This window comes from Gasterosteus aculeatus, chromosome 17, assembly GCF_964276395.1.
Source record: "Gasterosteus aculeatus chromosome 17, fGasAcu3.hap1.1, whole genome shotgun sequence".
In the NCBI taxonomy this organism is placed as follows: domain Eukaryota; kingdom Metazoa; phylum Chordata; class Actinopteri; order Perciformes; family Gasterosteidae; genus Gasterosteus; species Gasterosteus aculeatus.
Window position 1 is genome coordinate 10,670,854 of NC_135705.1, and position 22,232 is coordinate 10,693,085.

The following is a 22,232-nucleotide window of genomic DNA, read 5'->3' on the forward strand; positions in this document are numbered from 1 at the left end:
GTAACCGATTATTTTGGTTTTTTAGTCTTTTTTGGTGATCGCCACAGAGCTAAAAACTGAAAAGACAAACTAACCGTCGACTGACCGTTGATTGGATCCACCCACCAGAGTCTCACCAAATCTATGATAAATATTTGATGTAATATTTATATATGACATTTATAATGAACGAGCGGTATAATTGGGCAGGATATAAGACGCTTTATTGATGAAAATGGTATTTCAGGTGTTAATTGAATGAAAAATCACTAATTTATGGCCAATGTCTTTTAAAGTTCTTTTGCATGTGTCATCTTTTATTTTGTTTAGTTGCCTTGTATTTCACTTTATGCCTTTTTTTTGCACAATACACCGATGAGTAAAAACCACAATGAATTGCAGAGGGGTTTGATGTTTTTGACTCACTTGTTACAATACGTGTAGGGTCAAATGTCAAAAGAGGAAGCACATTACTTACGTTACCAAACTACTAGGAAAATAAACACCAGTCAAAGTTGAAAGCATGAACTCAGTTTAATGATGTTATATATGATTTAGTTTTAAGTTAACAATTAGGAAGCCCCAACATGGACATTTTCTCACTTTTTAAATAAATTTACAGTAATGTTTCAATACACTTCTCCTACATAACAATTAATACATTTGTAGACATTTTGTTTTTATTGCAGTTAACAAGAAAAGTCAGCAGGAGTGCTCAAAGTATTGCTAGTTTTCCTTTCCTAAAGCGCCCCCTAATGTTTCACTAGCCATTATGACAGTTTTTACGGGGAAAGTTTGGGGTGACGTAGGTTCGGAGTACACAAGGCAGAGCAGACAAACTAAATATTTTTTTCTCACCACAAGCCTAGATTACTACCATTTTGTGTTTGGTTTTTTTTGCTTACATCTGTGTATATGTGGTCCTCTTCCTTCTGTGACATATTGCTGGTGTCTAACATCTCAATGTCCGGCACAGTACTCGTATGGGATTGTGATGTCTGTAAAATGATGTGTGCAGATAATGCAAAGACCTGCTAAGTCATCTGTAAATATTTTTACCGCTTTGCTCACTGTATGGAAATTATTTCATTCAGACACTGAGACCTTTCTGTGTTGTGCAATGAGGTGCAGATCAAAACTATAGAAAAAATAATAGATGACCCATTTAGATGGAGACCTTTCACTACACACCTGTGTGCTTTGTGGGATTTAACGCACAGTATTATCAGTGGCCATTCAGGGAGAATCTGGCCAATCATCAGGGGAACTGTTTAATTGGACACAGTTTTATCTTGACCTTCACTAAAAGACACCTTGGGTTCTCTCATTCTATTCTTATTTTCTCTCCCATTACTGTATTTCACACAAACCAAGTAAACGCTGATACTTGCATAATGCACCAGTTACTATAACCTTTTGTTGACTGTTGTTGGTTGACACATACCTAAAGCGGTTTTAAGACTTGGATGTAGTTCATTCCCTTTTGTTGTTCCTCTTTAACTTCCTGTTTCATTCTTTCAACAAAAGGCCAACTGTGAAAATGTACACATAGTACAGAAAAATGTTGACCTGTGTTAAAATGCTGCGGAAATTGCTGGTACCTTTTCTCTTCAAAGGCCTCAAAAACAAAACATTACAGTGGTATAATCCACCGTACAGTGACAGCTACATTATGGTATCAGCTAACATCAGAGGCAACTGCTACATCTAACCCAGCGGGTGTGTTTTTGATTACATTGAGGGTTTGGATGTAAAATAAATCCTTGCAGAGGGGAACACTTAAAACATAAGAGAGGTAGGGTTGGAGTGAGTGAGCCAGTTGGAAACTGTGAAGGATGCAAACAAAGTGTCTTTGAAATGTCTGAGATTCGTTATCTCTGCTTCTCCCTGTTAACGTAGCAGTAGTGGTCTGCAACCACAATATGCGCCATGAAGAGTCATATCTTTTTATTACGCTATAATGAAACAGCAGATGGAGCCACAACAGCTGATTCGGCTCTTGATGGCACATGGTTGCAGGCCTCCACTTCACAGTGTGCTTCTTCCTGATTCGTCCTCGTTCCCTCATCGTCAATAAGGAGTGAAGAGGATTGGCCCGTGCGTGGTGCGAATGGGACCGGGGGCGGGTCTCAGCAGGCTGAGAGGTGTTCCCTGTAGGAGGTGGTGGTGGTGATGGGAGGTCGGGCAAGGAGAACGTAGTGCCAGGTGATTGGAGGATGCCGCGGCGGCCATTGCTGCGGCGACGGCCAAGGGATTTGGTAAAAGTCCAGCCCCCAAATTTTTGGGAAGTTCCTTTGAGATGAAGGAAAAATATTGAAGTAGGTTTAATAATGCATGCAAAAGTGAACCTGAAGGATCATTTTTTTTATCAGTATCAGATTTATTGGCCAGGTATGCTCACGCATACATGGAATTTAAAGCCTTTGCTCTCCACATACTGTAAATAAAGTTCTTTACACAAATACACAAAAACAGAAAACAAGTGAAACCAGTGAAGGTACAAACATTTAGCAACTATACAACATAAATATAAATATACAATCCTAACCTACACAACAAACACAACAGCAGCGAACAAGAAGATGGAGTGTGACTGGTTAATTGTTCATAAGTGAGACGGCCTGTGGGAAGACACGGTTTTTGTGCCTGCAGGTTTTGGCGTACAGTTGGAATAAAGTGGAGAACTGTGGATTATAGAAAAAAGGGAGAGTTTCTACCATAAAATCTGTGCGCTTCTTGTGCCGACTCAGAAGAGGATTTGGTTTCCCGGCGACTCCATCTCGATGCCTCCGGCTAGATATGTGCTGAAGCACGAAACGGGATGGCAGTGTTATTGGAAACTGAGATTGCTGGAATACTAGGTTCACTCAGAGTCGTAAGATAAGTTGGTTCTCTCACCTGTTTGAGCTGCAGCTCCGAGTTGACTCTGACGTTGCAGATCTCACAATGGAAGGTGCGTTCCTGAGCGTTGGGGTCGGAAGACAGCTCCCCCCCCTGCTCCGGGCTGAGTTTGGGACCGAGACGTGGGTACGCTTTGATGGGTCCCAGTCCACTACGAGCCTCCAGAATGGTTTTGTGTTTGGTACCTGGAAACAATGATAAGAAGGGTATAATCTATGTTGCCAATTAAAGCCAGATGGTTTTCAACTGCCCTTTCGAAGATGTACAATTCGTTTTGAACCTACAGGTTAAGCAAATACGTTAAGCAAAATAAACGCGTCTTGTATTCCTGTATTTGCATTTACTACGTGCGACAATATTAAGTGTCAGTACTATAAACTGAGATCACTTATTGACAATATGCAGCATCTTAACTTGCCAATCCTTCCACTAAGTGGCACCAATGCACCTTCTTAAAATGTAGTAAGCTGTGATATCAGATGCTTTTTTGCTGGAAAGGACACTTTCAAGAGTTTATTAAATGAAAAACTTTCTGCACGTCACTACGGCCCAAACTTTATAATCTAACCAGGCACGTATAATTATGATTACAGATTTTCTCTCCAAATCCCTACACCCTAAAAAAATCATAGAACATAAAATAATTAAAGTTGAAGATTAATTTGACTGATAGATTTGCCATAATATTTCTGTTATAGGAATTTAATGTATTGTACATTTTTTACATTGTTCATTCTGTACACACGACCCATTGTAGTCCATCCATCCCGGAGAGGGATCCCTCCTCTGACGTTCTCCCTACAGTTTCTTCCCTTTTTTCCCCTTGGAAGGGTTTTTCCAAGGGGAAAAGGGTTTTGCATGTCTACAGACTGTAAAGCCCTCTGAGCCACACTTGTAATTTGCGATTTTGGGATATACAAAATAAAATGAATTGAATTGAATATTGTTATCATGAATTCGGCGAAATCAGTTGTTGTGGCTCCAACTTCTGTTTCATTATAGCAATATAAAAACAGCAATCCTTCCACAGTGGCACCAACTTTAAAAAATGACATACGTCATGTTTAAAAGGTCATGCTTGGGGAGTTTTCAGAGTGCACACTACATAATGCTGTTGTTTCTGAGGGTTTATTTCTCTTCAAGGGAGCTAATACTAGCTAATAGGTGAGATGGACCTATAAATATGTGCACTCCCATAAAGCCATGTTTGGGTTAACCCACCTTTGTTATGTGCCTCCAGTTGTGAGCGGGAGTTCACAGCCACTTTGCACAGGGAACAGTAGAGAAGCTTCTTTGATTTCTCTTCCTCTGATTCTCCAGAAGAAGGGCTGGGTGCTGGGGACGGGGTCTCAGGAAGACCAGCCGCTGCCGGATCTGCAGGGTGGGTGCTGAGGGCCCCGGTTGCAGAGGGAGAGGATGGCAAAGGTGTGCTGACAGAAGTGAAGAAGGGACATTCTGCGTCTGAGCTCAGTGTGGGGGTCAAAGGTGACTTGTTAGAGTTAGCGCAGGATTGGGGGTCATCTGTAAACAGCACAAAGTTTTCAAGTTAGTGAATAATTTGTGGAAAGGCAGCCAAATAATGAACTCTTCAACCCAGGGGATTATAGTTTAAGTTGATTTAGCACCACGAAATGACTTCTTTGAATCTGTATGGATCACAGAAATGTAGCTGGTTGTTTGAAAATCCATCTTATTTTTTCTGGTGATTGTATTAAGTTAAATTACCATCCCATTTCTCAAGAGAAACCTGCACACAAACACTGCACTTTGATCAGTTTCCATCCAATCACTTTACACAACAGATGTGTCGCACATACTGATGTATTTTGTGACAGATGTTTCACATCACAGGTGATGCTCACCCTGCTTATTAGGATCAGTCTGAGGGCTGGATGGCGAGGGGCCTGATGGGGAAGGCGAAGCAGCAGGGGGAGGGTGCTGCTTGTCACCCTCGTGGAGACGAGCTGTTTTGGATGTCTCGATCCCCTTCACCCTCCGAGCGTGGCGGTTCCCCTTGTAGTGGGCCTCAGCCTGGCTCTGGCAAAATACCAAGACATTTCGGAGGTTTACGTGAACTCTTGGATTGGATGTCCGTTTTTAAAAGAAGATTTCACTTTGATCACCATGTTGGCAGGGAGCATACTGCCATGTGAACCCATGATTATGTGCAATAATGCAATAATGTGTCAGATTTATTTTTCTGGTTAGCAGTACAGCCACAAAAGTTCTGTTGAGCCGCTGGTCTGCAGGTCTGATGCGCTGATGAGGCTGTAAGGAATGATTAGCCCTCAGAATATTCTCATCTTCTTTCACTACTTGTGTAATCACTGAACTAGCCCGCTGAGCTGAAGGTGATTATTCTCCAAAACCTGTTCTCCAAAACCTGTTCGTAAAAATGTACACGAAAATCTTGAACATACAAATTCGTAACAATACATACGAACTGCGGTGGTTAACCAAGACCCTTGAGTGAACAACATGGCGGACCATGTTGGATTCTTGAGTGAACGTCTCTCCGCCATGTTGGATTTTTTGAGGGGGTTAGGGTTAGTATTCTATTCTTACAATTTAACATTGAATTCTCGTTAAAAATGCAATCATAACACGTTTATTTTACATCGTTAGACTTCACAAAGTGTGTTTACGGGGTGCAGGTCCCCATTCACTATGAATAGGGTGACGTCATCAGTTGCAGTCCGTATTTATGTATTCGTATGTATCACTACAAATTTGTATGTTCAAGATTTTCGTATACATTTTTACAAACAGGTTTTGGAGATCAGGCTGATTATTGAGGGTGGGATTATCTAAAATGGACCGGATGGCAGTGGGTAACAGTGTCAGGTGACAGTCAGCTGCCACGGGAAGAAAATGGAGCAAATCAAGAACATAAGTGTGTGTTTGACTGCTTGTCCTTGAATGATTGCACTCAAGAGGATCAGTTTAGAGTCAGGAAAAAGGAAAAAGAGAGTGGACCTTTTAGTCAATCTCCAGTACATTTGCAGGCCTTAAGTTTCAGTTTATTAGAGTTCAGGTAATGGTTGACAAGGTATGTGTTTAATTCATGATCAATACAATTTAAATAAAATTAAGCCCTATTTTTTATGCTTTTATTATTGCCATTTTTTAAAACAACAACAATATAATAATTATTATATTTACTCTCTGTAATTCCATCATTGTCCGTTAACATTGGTATTAGACCTATATTATGAGGTGCAGAAACATCCAATGTAGCACCAACTAAGTGATACTGCGCTTGAAAATTGGAGTTACCGTTCATTTCCAGATATGTGCTCGGATGAAATTGAAGAGAAGAAGGAGGTGAAGTTCCTGTCAGCTCCTCACTAATTCAGTAATACAATATTGTCTGTGTGACTGAATGTGGATAGGCCTGCTAGAATTAGATATAGGTTTCACCAAGTCAATAACAAGAATGAAGGACCTGCGTGAGGCACGTGACTGGTGAGGGGCCTACATGTGTGAGACTGTGGAATGCTTCACTAAGGCAAAGGGACACTGGTGTCCACTATGTCTCTGTAAGCCTGAAGTATTAACTGCCAATGCTAGTTACCTATATAGCCCTCACCCTGATTGCCGATGACAGAAAGGCAGATATAGCTCTGCCTGTGTAACCCAACTCCTCTGACTGCTGCAACCCAAAGCCCTGCAATTAGACAAGGAGATGAAGCCCTACGACTCCACAAACAAATGTCAGCAGAGAGCTCACATATTTAATGCTCCTTTTTCCCTTGGCCTATTCTTATTTCTCTCTCCCCGACTGCAACTCCCAGTTGATTTATTTCTGCTTGAGATTAAATATAGTCACTCTTCTTGTGACCTTTGGTGTCAGATCTTAAGAAATCAATGATGGTGTTCCGTCAGTTCATGCATAAAATGCTTGACAACCCAGGAGATGGAGAGGGGGCGGGACGCAGCAGAAACAATTGGAGGTAAAAGAGATTAACGCATCAGATCTTGAAGAGAGTGAAAAATGATAAAATATAAATGATGTTGGGCATAGTAGGCATAGGCAAATAATGGACTGACAGAAGCTGCGATAGAGCCTATGGGAACTGGGAATTAAGATGAATGAAGAATGACTGGGAAGGAGATTTAAGAGCAAGAGAAAATGAGAGCAAATGAATGCCCCCGAAATCCTTTTTCTCTCTAAGCAGCATGTGTTTTCTATCTCTGAAGCAAAACAGGCACAAAAAGGAGTGATACTGAGTCTAGGAAATCTACTGTATGGGATACTGGCAGCAGCAACAGGAAGAGGAGATGGGAGGAAGCTGGAGATGTGGATAGGAGGAGCTGGGACAGATGATACTGTATCCTCAACAGAGGGGGGAGTAGAAAAATATAAACATGGAACACAAAACATGGAAAATGGTGAGCAGACGGATACGTGACTGGGACAAGTTTTGGTTTGGGCCTGAGATGAACGAGAAGAGAAATAGAAAGAGAGAAAGAGAGAAAGAGAGGTGTCCAGCATGGTACTGCAGTGGTGACGATGGCTAATGCAGCATGGTGTGACGTCAGCCTTGCAGCACTGCTGAGCTAAACACTTGCAGGCTAATCTGTCCTCTGTGGCCAGAAATGAATTGCGTTGTTATGATTGCCACATGTGCGGCGGCTATCGCAGCAGTGAGAAGAACCTTGCTCTGAATGGTTCGCTATGAATCAATCATCCCTTTTTCACTTTGTCTAAGAACTCGAGAACTCCCATTTATCCTCTGCCTCCCTCGCCCATCAACACAAAAGATGAATGTTGGTATTATTAATGTACTCTGGGTTTCGAATGACCTGAAGAAGACCTGATGTAACATAATGAGTGTTTGCCTGCCTTTAAACTGCTGCAGCGCAGCCCAGCCAGTGCAAGTAAGCCAAGTACTATACTGCAAGCAGAGTATTCCTTCATTATTAAAGAATGTCCACCGTGCTTTACGCTCCCAGTCTCTCAGGTTACTGTGTGAAGTGCTGTAAAGCCGCAGCAGAGCAGATGCACAGCGAGGCTCACGGCTAAAACAGCAGGCACAACAAACAGGTGGCTCAGTACGAGACATCCCACTGCATCTCACAGACGTGACACCAGCACGCTCATGCCTGCACATGCACGCTCCAATTTACCCAAAGGGAAATGTGGACATGCTGTAAGCAGCTCCCACTCGTGTTGTGTGTTCCAATGCTCATGTAGACCACGTGGGAACACGTCTGAGCAGGGGAGATATAATTAAGCAGCCCCTCATAGAGTTAAACAAGTTTCACTCCTTGCCTGTGTCCGCTGTTGCATTTAGAGTAGAGGTATTTAGCGCTTCATCACAGGAATGGATTTATATTTTTAGCCAGGCTTGCATGTCGGGCATGTGTTTTATTTCTACTCTCTCTACTAGTGTAGGTCAGAAATATCAAGATTTGTCCTTTGTAAAAACTTGTTTATTGTTGATGAATAGTCAAACTTAGGTAATTAGCTGTACTGTATGACAAATTGAGTGTCAAAATTGTTGTGGACTGTTTTCCTGTTGTATAATTTAAGAGGTTACACTGATTTTTCTATCGCTGAGCACATCAGTCATGACATCCAGTAGCGGGGTTTTGGATGTCCACATTACGAGCTATTTGCTTTTCAACTTCAGTTAACACTACTGCCTTTTTAATGGGGACACTCAAGTCATTCATCTAGAGTTTCATAACTTCATAACTCTTTTATTTCGGTCCCTCGGCCTCATGTCGGTGTAGTGCCGTCTCTAAAGAGTGAAATGCAGAAAATCAGCTTTAAGGTAGTTTTGAGGACAAGCGTGCGTTAACTGTTGGATTATTATGTCGTTATACTCCCCATTATATTCCCCTGTAATATACTTTTACAGCCTGATACAGTGCACACAGTGTAGACAGACAAAATATCTTGAAAGAAACTGGCTTGCTGTCCTTCCAGCTGATTTTATGACACAACAGACCCATAAGCTTTTGATCGTTGAAATGCAGAAGTACATCCAAAAAGCTGCTGGAGAGTAAAAAAATGAATTAAGCTGGCCGGGATTTTTTCTGCCTCCTCCCCCCCACCCATCTTCCTTGACAGGCCGAAATTGGAGCTGAGAAACTGCGAAGTTCTCACCTGCTCCAGCTGTAAAGTCAATCAGCAACTGACTTTGGCTCCAGCCAGCTGGCTTTTTAGGTCATGATTTAATTTGTCCAGAGTGCAGGTGTACGACTCTTGACTGTTTGCTAAGGTCCCCCCCCCCCCGTACGGTTTCTACACTACTACACTTTTTTCTCTTATGCGCATTACCAGCCTGAAACTGTTGTTTTTGAGAGCTGAAATCACCAAAACATGTGGCTATTCCTTGAATATTAGAAGTTTATCCATTAATTCCAATAATATTTGGAAAATCTAGCTGTAAATTATGTTATTTTATCCCATTTATGTGTGCGAGGATAAACTAGGATAAACTAGGAAGATTCTCTCAGCTGGTGCATAGTCAATTATTGACCAAGTACTTCATTCATGATGCGCTTTTTGTGTACTGCAAGTACTATATTAATTAGCTGTATATGCTAACACTGCAGCAAACATTTGACCGATATTCACACTTGAATTCATTTCTTACACTTTTTGTGCATCTGCTTTTGGTTATGTAAAGGCTGGGAGAGAGACAAGGTCTTCTAACACCAAACATCACTCGTGCTGCTGCCCCATGCACATTGCTTTGGCATGTTTTAGGAATCCAAAGCTTGACAAGCCCGCTGTGCCAGCTGCCATAAAAGCGGATCCTTCATCTGAAGTGTTTAAGGTCTCATACCTCTGAGTTGAAGCGTATTTGACAGACGTTACAAGAGATGATTGGTCGCTTTGTCTTCACCATAGGCGGCCCAAAGGTGTGCGTCATCACAGCTTTCTGGACAGGGTCCATCTGCGGACAGACAACCCAGAGGTCACATCAAAGGTTCAGCAGGAGAACCTCGGGGCAGTATTTTCGGTGTTCTCCTTAACAGCAGTCCAGGGATTGTGGATGAGAGAGAAAGGTGTGAAAGGAAAGGTGCGGGTGAATGACAGGTGGGGGAGCTGAAGGTGGAGAGAGCTGGGAGATAAAAAAGAGAGCAGAAGAGTAAAATGAAGAGGGAGCGGTAATTGATGTGGACAGGGGGTGTGTGTTTTCACAGCGGCAGCTGGAGTTCTTGGGAGCCGTTCAAACGCTTTAATTCATGACGGGTTTAAAAAGGCCTAATTACAGAGTCCCAATTTAAAAGAAAAAAGAATTTGTGTGTGCTTCAACGTTTTTCTTTTCATAACACATTTTACTGCAAAGCTTATTGAAAAAAAGCTATCAAATTAGAAAAATCGGTGCATAAAAATATGCTAAAAAATAACTATGGATATAGATATAATAGCATATACGCACACACACAAACATTTAAATATCTGCCTGTAACGTTTTCTCAAAAATAAAAAACATGCTTGTGACAAACAAGCAGATCAAGCACAGATGTCCGCCCTATCATGAAATCTTAACCGCCTCATTTTAGTCGGCTAGAATGGGCTCGTGTGAGCTCTTTGGCCCATTGGCAGGGTTCAACGACCACAGCGCTGGGTGTTGCCCTCATTAAGTAGCCAAAAGCACACTGTGGTTTTGCTCTGCCTCTCATCTCCTGCTCAGACTGTGAGCGGCTGCTGCCAAATGAGAGACTGTTTACACTCTCAAGCTGCAGGCACCAGGGGAAATGGTGGGATTGGTCTGGAAACTTAACCCTGTACGCTTTGTTGGAACATTTTTAGGTTTAAAACTTCAAACTTGTTTCAAACTTCTTCATCTATTTTTTTTGTTTTTTGTATGGAGACATGAGCGATTCACAACGAAACCAGGATTTTGTCAGTGTACGAGGTTCCCATTGTACCCAGCTGGTTATCGGCTTGCCTGTGAATGCAGGGTTTCATGCCAAGAGTTGTATAGAATTTGTGCAACCGTAATTGCATGGCCTCCTAACTACGCATTGCTAGTATAATGTTATGGCTCAATAAGCTTGCATTTAGCATTTATTTCTTCTAGCAAGAATCTGTGTTGCACATAGGCTTGCTATTGATTTACCAAGTGAGGCGTATCCAAAGAAATTGATCAGTGAAATGTGATTTTTAGCTGATTTTTATCCACACCTTATAAAAATAGAAAATAAACTAGTCCGGGACAAGGACAACTGTATGAGAGGAGAGCTAATTTCATCTCATCAAAGTGAATTATTATCAGTGTCATGTTGCCAGAAAGCTTGGTTAAAACAAAACCCCCTCCATCATAGTACACACCTTTTATTGGTAGGTGTCCTCCATGTTGATATCTCTCTGTCTGCCTCATTGTGTGTCTTTTGCTGCCATTCTTTTACCACCTGTTCTCATCACGATCTCTGTAATAACCTCATTAACCTGTTGGTCGGCTCTTTCACTCTTTCCTTCCTCAAACAGTGCAGCTTTCGTGGCACCAGCAAAGTACACTGTGTCATTTTAATATCTAGGCTTATTTACAGCGTCATTCATAAATATTTGATCTACTTGGAGTAATATGAGTGAATGAATATCACTGGATGACAGCAGCATCTCGGACGTGTCTACATTTTACTGCACTGACAGAGAGTGATTTGGATTGAGGTGCTTTGGCGTTAGTGGACATACTCAGAGGTCCTTGCTGAAGCAGGATAAATGATGAACCTGTGCGAGGGTAATTATGCCTGAGTGCATAAAGATGAGCATAATGATACTGTGTCTGTATGTGTGGTGCATGTGCTTCCCTGTTTGTCGCCACGCTGACCTTCACATGAAACCCAATATCGAAATGAGAAGGACCCACAGAAAATGCTGACTGCGGAGGATCCAGCGCTGCGCCTGTTATGCGATTGATTAGCTGTAACTCATGTTAATGCAATAAAACACTTGCATCGGCATTTTCTCAATCATGCTGAAACTCACTCAGCCAAATAAAAAGTAAACAGCTGTCACCTTATGATTTTGGATTAAGCAGAATAAATCCTCAACGCTTTATCACTTGTCCTCAAGACAACTCTCCAAAACCACAATTGCAAGTCGATAACAGATCCCAGATGCCATTTGTGCTGGTGTGTGTTGGCGCAGGTGGGCCTGTCTGCACTCACTGTATTAAAGTTGTGGAAGAGGCCCATGCCGGCCCGGTGAGGCGACTCCAGGGGGAACTGGAGGAAGGGCTTCATGTCTAGCGGGGTCGGGATGATAGAGGGGCTCCTGAGGAAGGCAGGGACCGGCCCCGGTCGGTTTACACTTCCTGTGGTACAAGCAAAGATGGGGAATGAAGAGATTACAATGAAAAAAGCACAAGTCCCTGTAATTGATACATCTGATCCAGCGTTCTACCTCAGAGATGATAGTGATTTGTATCACAAATGGAATTCATCGCACAAGTTCTGTTAGTTTCAGGATGATAACACACAATTAATGATAATTATTTTGATTCTTGAAAATTCTTAAAGGTCACAAAATAACATGTTATATATATATGTTTGTTTATTGTGTATGTATATATATATACAGTTCACTAAAAGACTATTGTCTAAAGGTTTCGGGCTGTAGCCTTAGATTCAGACCCTCCCTCCCTCCTAGAAAGCTATTTTCGTTAATGAAGGCACAAAGTATAAAGGGGAGGGGTCTATAGATATTATATATGCACCTGTATTGTGGGCTGTCGATAAAGGAAACACCAAATGCCAAAGACAAAGTTCACCCTTAGCAAAAACTTTTTATTGTTTAAATGTATATATACTGGAACAAGTGCCGGCTGTAAAAGCAGCTCATAATATAAGCGCATTAAAATGAAACACTCACTGTTTTCTCAATCTGAACCTTTGCATAATTTTCCCATGTTGAGCCCCACCATCCACACACTCCTCTCCGCCTCACTTTTCTCCCAGCCGTAGCTCAGCAGTGGTGAATGCCTGCACTTGAGGAGTCTTATGTGATGGGCAGGGGGGGCTAAGCTCCTTAAGCCTCGCAGCTGGGGTGCTGCAGATATACGCCTTTTCTCCATTTCTCCCTCTGTCTCTGTCTCGCCAAGCACAGTTTTCTATCCCCATTTCATGGTCCCTTATTCCGTCTCCCTGCCTCTGTATCCCACATCTGGGCTTCTCCTCACTTCAGCACCAGCTCTTCTTGCTGTTAAGTTCCTCCTCCTCCTCTTTCTGTTTCGCTGTCTTCATTCCGCTTTCCTGTGGTTGTTGTATGTAGCATAAAGAAAACAGCAGGCTGCTTCAGAGAACGTGTATAATCTTTTCTTTTTGAGATATATATTATATGCAATCGTCATCGTCCACTGCCAACGCTTTGTGATGACTGCTTACCAATTCTGTTACATTTGAAAAAGAAAAACTGGTCACTTTTCAATACAAGGGAAGAAAAGGCTATTTTGGTAACAGCGGAGGAGGCTCCTTTGACAGCAGGGGAGACGTAAAGAATCTGCCCTCAAAATCAGAAATAGATGGAGGGGAAAGTCTCTCCTTCCGGCACTCCTCCTCAAACTCCTCCTTGGGAGTCTGTGGCAGCTGAAGCTCAATCTGTGGCTCTTCTCATATGTGTGTGGCTACTTTTGCATATGCTGCTGGGGAATTAAGGAGTTCAAATGGTAGACGGTAAACAAGGTTTAAAAGCGGAGGTCATGATATTCTTCAGACATGCCATGAGGTCTACAGCTCACATGCTGTACTCATAATGCTGAGTGAACAATCACACCAACATGTCGACATGCATTCTGCTGTTAACTTTGACATTTTCAAATTGGGGTTTGTGGGGATGGACCAGCGTTAGGAGGCCTTGAGTGGCCTTTCAAACAACTGCCGTCATTACTGCATTGGATTCCTTTCTTGGACGGTGTAGACATGGTTTTAAGATACATGTCATGTATCTTTACGGCTCAATGACGGGTTTTTTGGACACATTTAGAGCTACAAGACAAAAGAATACAAAATATCAAGCTTTGGCTTATAATACATGGATCAATTAATTGGAGCTATTTAACATTGGCACTCACTCTGTTTTCGGGGGGGAATTTTCTGCACAGCCGTACAGCAGCTTGATGCTGTGTGAGTGTAGCAGCAGCAAACCCTTGACCTACCCTCCTGTAAGTGTACGTCACAACTCCTCTACAGCGGCCGGGAGGCTGTGCATTGATTGGACACATTCTGAGGAGCGTTATAGTGTTAAAGTGATGCCAAACTCTATAAATCCAGGCCTGTCCGTCTACTGCTCCCTCTCTTCACTGAAATGAACTGACGGCACGGTCTCACCCAGCCCCTAATCCTACGGACTTTTTTTCTTCTAATGCAAATGTTTAGGCGAGAAAAAGATCAATGCCTGTGTAATAGCTTATTGAATCGTGGTGTGGATTGTGAGAGAGAGGTGTTTCGACAGAAATGAAGAGATGCAGAGAGGGAAAAACAACGACCAGGGAAAGAATCTTATCGGCACAGGAGATTGCACGCACAGGCATGCACACGCCAATATGCTGTGACTAAGGCCTCTCAAATTGGCAATTCATTTAGCCAATTTCGGTTTAATGATCACAGAGGTAAGGCCAATGTCAGTCACGTCGCTCAAGCCGCTCTGTATTCCCCACGTGCCTCCATGTTTGTGCTCCATGATGGGACGGCAGACTGGGTGACATGCTGTCTAACAGAATAATGTCTGACAGGAGGCAGAAGCATTGCAGGGTCCAACCAAAAAACAAGAGAAATGCAGCCACCTTTAGTTCCAGCTCCACACTCCACTAAGACCGGCGGCTTGGCACACAATGCCAACCGCCTCACATCTGCATCTAAATGGGCTGCTGTGCACACGAGACTCTGAAATGAGCTTCATCTGGCGGATTAGCCAGCAAAAAATCATTATCGTTATAGCAGAGAAAACTGTGGCAGCGGGTTTATTAAACCAAAAAACACTGGATTCACTGTGTTGCATTTTGTGCACAAGGCAATGTGAAAAAAAAGGTTAATTAACATTTGGCAGCAGATGACATCAGTATGTCAACGGCCGTCATCTGTTCAAATGATTCAGGATCCTATTTGTTGATTTGTGGCATTTTGGTATCAGGGGGCCAGATAAAAAGTAACTCTGCAAAATATCAGCTCTCTCATTTGTGGCGTAAATGTAATGCAGCTGTGAAGGTTGTAACCTTTAAAGAAATAGAATGCTAACTTTGTCATGATTGCAGGAGGGAAGACAGCTCTGTCTTTGTGTCGCATACTGCTGGCGTGAAGGACTGAGCATGAAATCCAATTTACTGCAGCTCAGCTTACCCTCAAGTCAAAGGCAGCTATTTCAACAAAAGCCGGGGACAGGCGACAATACACTCACACACACGCACACACACACACACACACACACACACACACACACACACACACACACACACACACACACACACACACACACACACACACACACACGCACACTCCAATGTTTGTAGTTTGAATGAACAATGCTGTAAAAGGACCTTATAGGTTTACCGCTGATTAATGTGTCTGTGTGAGATGTGGACAGTGAGGAGAGAACACAGGGAAGAGGAGAGAGGGCTTCTGGGGGAAGAGAACACAGTTGATTTCAGTTTGCACTTTGTTTTAATGATAGATGCTCTGCGCCCCGGCGGCCAGGCTTAAATGCCATCTCCTAGAGAAATCTCAGAAGTCCTCTTTTACTAGAAATGTCTGTTTTTATTCCTTGCTCTCGACATCAGTTGGCTCCACACTCTGATTTTATGCCAATTTTCACCAAAGAATTAGATGTAATATGTAATGATGGCAGTGCATTGCAGCAGGGACTTTATTAACAGCTCATTTCTTTCTGAAAAATCTGTTCATCTTTGTCTTTCCTCAGCAGAAGAATATTGTACCTTACAAAAAGGTCAGGAAAATGAAAATGGAGATAATGCACAAAGAGAAGTTTGGAAGGAAATGATGGCAGTGGTGCTCAGAGGATCAAATCGATTGAGCGAGGAAAAGCGGTCAGGACGAGGCGGTAGATGAGTTGGAAGGGGAAGGGAAGCACGCAGGAGGGGGAGGGAGCCGCATGTTTTGAGGTGAGTCCAAGGTGACCAGAGGAGGTAAAGAGCCATGTTAACCTCCAGGTTATTGCACAGACAAATTGCCATCTGTCAACTAAAGAAAACAGTTGTACTCAGTTGTACACAGTTCAAACTGTACTGTTTTTGTACATTGTCAAAAGAGTGGAAGCAGTCCATTCGTTGCAATGCTTTTAAGGCTTTTAAGGCTTAACCCTTGGCTGTCACGTGCAAAATGTTACATATGCATGAACAATTTTGGGTTATTTTGTTGCTCTACATTGTCGTTGTCTACATGTCATGTCTTGATTGTAACATATACAAAATACTGAGGCATTATGGTAGGAAGAAGGGTTATGAATGGTTCATTTTAACGTAAAATCCCAGTCTCCCTTTCTCAAATAAACTATAAACTCAAACATATGTATATATTATAATAAAGATAGCAATAATAATACACCTAACTAATTGCTGGTAACTTACAAGACATATAACACGATCAAATAGCCATCAGTCCACAAATGGAGGAGGTAAAGATGGATGGATTCAGATACTTTTCCTTTCTAGTCTCCGTTTATTTTGGCCTCTGCTCCAAAAATGGCCCACCCATGATAAAAACTGTAATAACTGTGGAACTACTCTATTTGTACAATGTATGTTTGTGAGGGTAAAGAGGGGCCCTGTAAGTACTATAATGTGTAAGAATCAGTTTATATGTTAAATATATCAATATTATGGTACTGGTTCTGACCTGGTTCTGGCTTGTTTGGGCCCCATATGGGGTCCTCTCGTTTCCTTAAACATGATGAGTATCTTTCTCTAACCAAGGGGAAAGTGTTGCTATTTCAACCACAGCGACAAAGTTATCCTAACTTAAACAAAGTTATTAAGGGCATCAGATCAGAAAAGGCTTCTTTGTGTCGTTCTGGAGAGCATGGACACATTTACATATTATTTTGTTTGATCCAGAGGACTAGTTAAACATTTTTCAACCCATGCAGATACGCCTCAGTTCATGCGTAACCTCGCTCACACAACACGTCAGTCCGTTACAATGTGATCAGAAGGTGCCTGCAGATCACGTGACCTGCCGTTGGGATGGTGGAAACATGGCGACATTCAGAGACACAACAAAACAACACGTGTATCTGACTTAAACAGATAAAACCACAACCCATTTTCCAGTGACACGAGTCACACACACACGTTGGTTCACATTGATTCGGTAGACTGAATCAGTCAGCGGTCGGTTATCAAAACATTGGCCAAATAACCAGTATTTTCAGGCTTCATGAGCAAATACAGAATCCCTTTGTGTTCGTTTGCAAAGCCGCATTAAGACACACATCACTTTATTTAATACGCTGCTTGCAAGTCACTGTGTTGTGCCAGACTCTCAATAAAAAATTTAGGACAAACCCACGGTCATGAAGATAATCATTTAACGTTACATGGAATCTGCGTGAGGAAGAGGAGGAGGAAGAGGAGGAGTCCATGTCGCTAAATACCAACTTTCCAAAGACCACTTTTCCCACCCGGTGTCGCTCCGATCTGCAGGCGCATCGCTGAGAAAACCACACCATCGGGTGTCTGGATGCTAAATGTTTATACTTCCAAACACAATCAAATTCACTGTCCGCATAGCGCCACTTATCTAGTTTTTTGTGTTTGTGTTTTTGAACTACGACAAAGCCGAAAGTAACAAGGCTGTTTTTAAAATGTAAGAAGTAGAAAGTACAGATATTTGCGTGAAAATGTAAGGAGTAGAAGTAAAAAGTCGTCTGAAAAATAAATACTCCAGTAAAGTATAGATACCCAAAATTTCTACTTAAGTACAGTAACGAAGTATTTGTACTTCGTTACTTGACACCTCTGCATTTGGGGCCCACTTGCTTCTTTCCATGAGCTTTATATGTAATCATGCCATGTCTAAATTTAGCCCCTGACCCTGACTTAACTTATCCTCAAGGACTAGTGTTGCTGTATGTCTTGTTTTCCGAAGCTGTCGAAAGACAGCTCACCTTGTCTCAATCCACACTGACTAATCATCATAATCAATAGTCACATCGCCAAGAATATGAAGCTCAACACAAATTTCCCTTCAAGCTGCAAAAAAGGACGGTAGATATTAAAGATTTAATACTACAGTATATTTATGGAATATAGTTAAATTGACATGATACACCTGTTCCTTTGAGTTGTGGGTAGTTGGGTGAATGTTAACAGAGAGCTTTGTGTCATAAACCCGGCTCCCATCATGATTCAGCACAGTTTGAGGCAAAAGGAGAGCGCCAACACATGAGGTCATGCAGAGCAAATTAAAAACCATTAAATGATCCACCATGTCAACGTGACCGTCATTATTCTGTGTTTCAAACCATTTACACACCTGCTGGGAGCTGGCAGAACACACCATCAGATACAGACCTACAGAAACCTGAACATGTAAAGTACACAAGCAGACACACAAAGGCAAAATGTGCAAAAGGGAGAACACACCTACAGAACAATGGCATCAGAGGTACAGAATCCAGGTGCACGTCCTTATAATTGTAAACAATAGAGAGCACAAACGCAATTTTCAATAGACAGGAGAGAAATGAAAATAGAACAAAAAGAGATTCTGTGCAGTCGATCTACATTTAGCATATTGTTTTTTTCTGCAGAAACTGAAATTACAGGCTTCATTTTGGGAGCTGATTGGCGTCTGAAGGAAAAGAGTGGTTTTAAGCTGTAGCTTGGTCTTATGCGGTTATGCGGCGTATGAGTAAGCCTGGTGGCCTATGCAGTTGCGGTCTGCAAACCTACGGAACGACAAAGAGCCGTTATGCCCAGCCTGTGAGCCCGCCTTGGAACCATAAATTACACAAGCGTTTTTGCAGCATGTTTCCAGGCCTTCTAATTGTATAATTATGGTCCGGTAGTCCTCCAAACTATGTAAAAGAGATGTTTTAGCTATTCACTTCCAAAACAACAAAAATGGGCTTTTTTGTGATCTGACAAGCAGGACGGAGGATTTTAGTCTCTTGATGGCTGTTAACGTTGTTGTTAATAATAGGATCAGAATACTCATAATGTTTAGTGCTACTAGGGACAAACCTCAAGGGTCCACCAATAAAATATATCAACTTGGATTTTCTTAGTCCCCAGGGAACGACTTTGGTTATCCCCTCACTTTTTATATGGCATGATAACTGGGTTGCATTTTTTTGTTTTTAAGTGAAATATCTCAACAGCTATACTGGACCACAATTCAACACGGCCGAAATTCATTCACAGATATCCAGATTAGAAAGAGAATCAACCCCGAGGACAGAAATATCAACAAAATGTTTCCTGGAGAAACGTTTGGCTGACTTGGTTTTACACCATCTTGGCCCCCTCAGGAGGAATTGTGATAACTTTGGCGCTGCCTTGGTCTGACCCACAGTAACAGTACACTCCATCTCGTAGCTTGCACATGACCTGACCAACTGCAAATCAGTGTTTCACAACTTCACACTGTAGGTGATTCAAAAGGAGTGCCGAGGACTTCCTGATAGCATCAATATTATCCAACATATTTAAAGTTCTGTGCAGGGGGGAACATTACTCTCTCATGGGTCTTAGGGCACTATAGAAAAACCTAGTAGGAGAAGGTAAAAACATCTCTGTCACTATTTTTTGTGTGTGCTATCATGAGGTCTCCCAGATGCTCCCCAATATTAGGCTGACATCATGTAGTCTGATCCCAGCGTAAGGTCAGATGAAGATTGACCTTCATGACTGATGTGCTTTGTTTACCGGTCCATCGACCCAGTGGTTCAGTCAATCGTCTTTGTATATTGAACAGATAATAGTCACATGGTCTTTTTTAATTGGACGTAAATAAGCAGGTTGTTATGAAAAAAACAAATACATGAAAAAATGCTCCATATATCAAAGACAGGCTGTATAAAGTACAGATTCTATATTTATTTTACCTTCCATTCTCACTGACGTATGAAATATGTCTCAGTTTGTCAAACATACCGAGTGACGGGTGCATTTCTCTTTTTCAAATGTCAATTCTTTTCATCCCTCGCTGAATTGCCTTGATTCAAAGGTCATGTTGTTTATCAAAGACAACATGCACCTGTGATTCCTTTGGAGGACATTGATGAGTGGGGAGATTCTGCGTGTATGGATTGCCTCATACCGGTTGAGTGAACAGTGATGCAAGCCGTGGAGGTTTTTTCATAGTGCTGAGTGAGGTCTTTGCGTCAGACTAAAAGAAGCTTTGGCCCATTTTTAAATAAATAAAGACCTCAAACCTCTATGTCTGAAATATTCATCATTGGAATCGTTAAGTCACTGGACTGCTTTCCACACTGTTCTGCACTGAGGGAGGTGAGCCTGTTTAAGGACATTTCTTTCATACACCACTGCTGATTGTGTCGACATGTTTGAATTTGTCTTTTCATTAAAGTATTTAGATTTTTCTGGTGATGGACAGACTGAGAGAAAATTTGTTCTCCTTGTTTCTTACTCAATCTTTTCCTGTCAACACTCTCTCTGTTTTTGCCTTTCATGGACACTATTTTGGTTTGTGGACTCGCTTCTCTATTTCAGTGAAAGAAATCGTATACAGTGTATAAAACCCTATCGTCCAATGCTGATGTGATCTTGTGTCAGTGTGCATGCAGAGTTAAAGCTTCAGCTCTGGGGAGGGATTACCACAAGCTCAGACTCACACTCGGATCACAGGAAGAGTCAAGCAGGGGTGAGAACAAGCAAACTAAATAGTAGTCAAATATGTAGTTAGCAAGGATGTTCCTTGAACGAGGTTATAATATTAATAATCAAATACAAGACCAGAAGACAGAATTGATATTCATAAACTTGCAAAATGTTGCAACTGAAAATGTTAATGGTTTTCGTAACCTAAAGCATGTACGTTTTAGAGATTTTTTATACAATCCAGCAGAGAATGTGCATGTTATTTGGTTATTTCTGCAATAATGCCCCTTTGACATTCATTCAATAAGACCGAACACACGTTCATTTTTGAGGTGATAAATGTCATCATGTTTGAGTTAAGATAATGCTTGAGTACTTAAATTGCAGTATCATCATTTTATATATTTTAACTAAAAAGTTTTGTTTATGTTTTTAAACCTATAAAAGTAATTTATAAGGACGGTCCGCCATAGGGAAACAGCCTTTTAAACTTTTCTATCTCTTTTGCATTTCTTTTTAATGCTTTTTTGTCTATGTGCAGATAGGGCAGGAACTCTAGAGACGCTCATGTGCATATGCGTATATTGCAATAGTTAATAATAATAATAATATTGCAGTATTCATGATAACACACATGAATAGGAGCGACACTTCATGAGGTCAACAGGAAGGCAATCCCTTCATCGGTCTGTTTTTCTTAATCATTAATATGTGATGAAGCAAATGCATCATCTAAGACGCATCTAAGCCGGCGACAGCAGCGCACTCATACAAAAGTGTGTGACAGAGATGAGTGATCACCTTGGCAGAAGAGGAAAGTAACAGGGAAGAAACAACAAATCGGATTAATAATAGTAAAGAGAGAAAGAATTGCTGATTCAGTCTTACCCAAGATCATCCTGTAGATGTCCACCGTCAACTTCTTCTTTCACACGTTATATTCTTGCTTGACTCTTCCCTCCCTCGATCAGCTACGGACTCAAACCTGAAGCATCCAGCTCTCTCGCTCGCAAAAAATCAGAGTGGGACAAAAAAACACATCCCAGGAGCACAACCTTCACTTTGCATCCCTACGCCGTGTGCCTTCCGTTCCCCTCGTCCACACGAGCTGCTTCTCCTTCAGATCTCAGCACGCGTCTGTTGCTCAGCCAGCTGTTTCCAGAGGAGGAGCACAACAGCAGCCCCAACTGCAACACAACACGCACTCAATTTACCGCAAGGAAGCCTGTAATATATTCACAGTTTCATATTCCCTGCAGCATGAAGAACACCACAAAATACAGCTGAGATGGAGCCCTTCCTCACTGAATGAACCTCTGCACCACAGCCTCTCTCTCTCTCTCTCTCTCCCTCTCTCTCGTCTAGCTCTCTCTCATATTTTGGGGTTGGCCATAACCTAAAGGCACCTTGTATTCCCGAGCCGCTATTGGCCAAAGGCTTAGCCAATGAGAGCGGTCGGTGCAGAGCATTTTCTTGTGGTGTTTGAATGAGAAGGAGTGACAATGCTGCTGTCGGTCCTGCTGTCTCTCTCCCTCTGTCACCCCTTTTTTTCTGCTGTTTACAATTGACGCCCCCCCCTCCTCTCCTGGTCTC

General features: G+C 42.0%; 1 protein-coding gene across 2 annotated transcripts; it reads right to left on the reverse strand.

Moving 5' to 3' along the window:
- Positions 1-494: 494 nt before the first annotated feature.
- Positions 495-22,013, reverse strand: LOC120835594 (zinc finger protein 385A). Of its 2 annotated transcripts, none has more exons than XM_040204648.2 (8): positions 21,528-22,013; positions 12,016-12,161; positions 9,681-9,791; positions 4,743-4,917; positions 4,102-4,401; positions 2,878-3,065; positions 2,697-2,783; positions 495-2,271 (listed from the first exon to the last, which is right to left on the reverse strand). In XM_040204648.2, exons 1-8 carry the CDS (start codon positions 21,535-21,537, stop codon positions 2,050-2,052), a joined length of 1,239 nt encoding a protein of 412 aa, XP_040060582.1. In that variant the 5' UTR covers positions 21,538-22,013; the 3' UTR covers positions 495-2,049. The 2 variants fall into 2 exon arrangements, with proteins under 2 accessions (XP_040060582.1, XP_077948247.1); XM_078092121.1 differs by lacking the exon at positions 21,528-22,013 and adding an exon at positions 12,719-12,845.
- Between the last annotated feature and the right edge of the window lie 219 nt (positions 22,014-22,232).

Bases quoted from the DNA above. Each gene is read 5' to 3' on its own strand.
- LOC120835594 (XM_040204648.2), bottom strand. The intron at 4,402-4,742 runs GTGAGCATCACC...TGCTGTTTACAG, and splicing joins GACTGATCCTAATAAGCAGG to ATGACCCCCAATCCTGCGCT. The intron at 2,784-2,877 runs GTGAGAGAACCA...TTCGTGCTTCAG, and splicing joins CGGAGCTGCAGCTCAAACAG to CACATATCTAGCCGGAGGCA.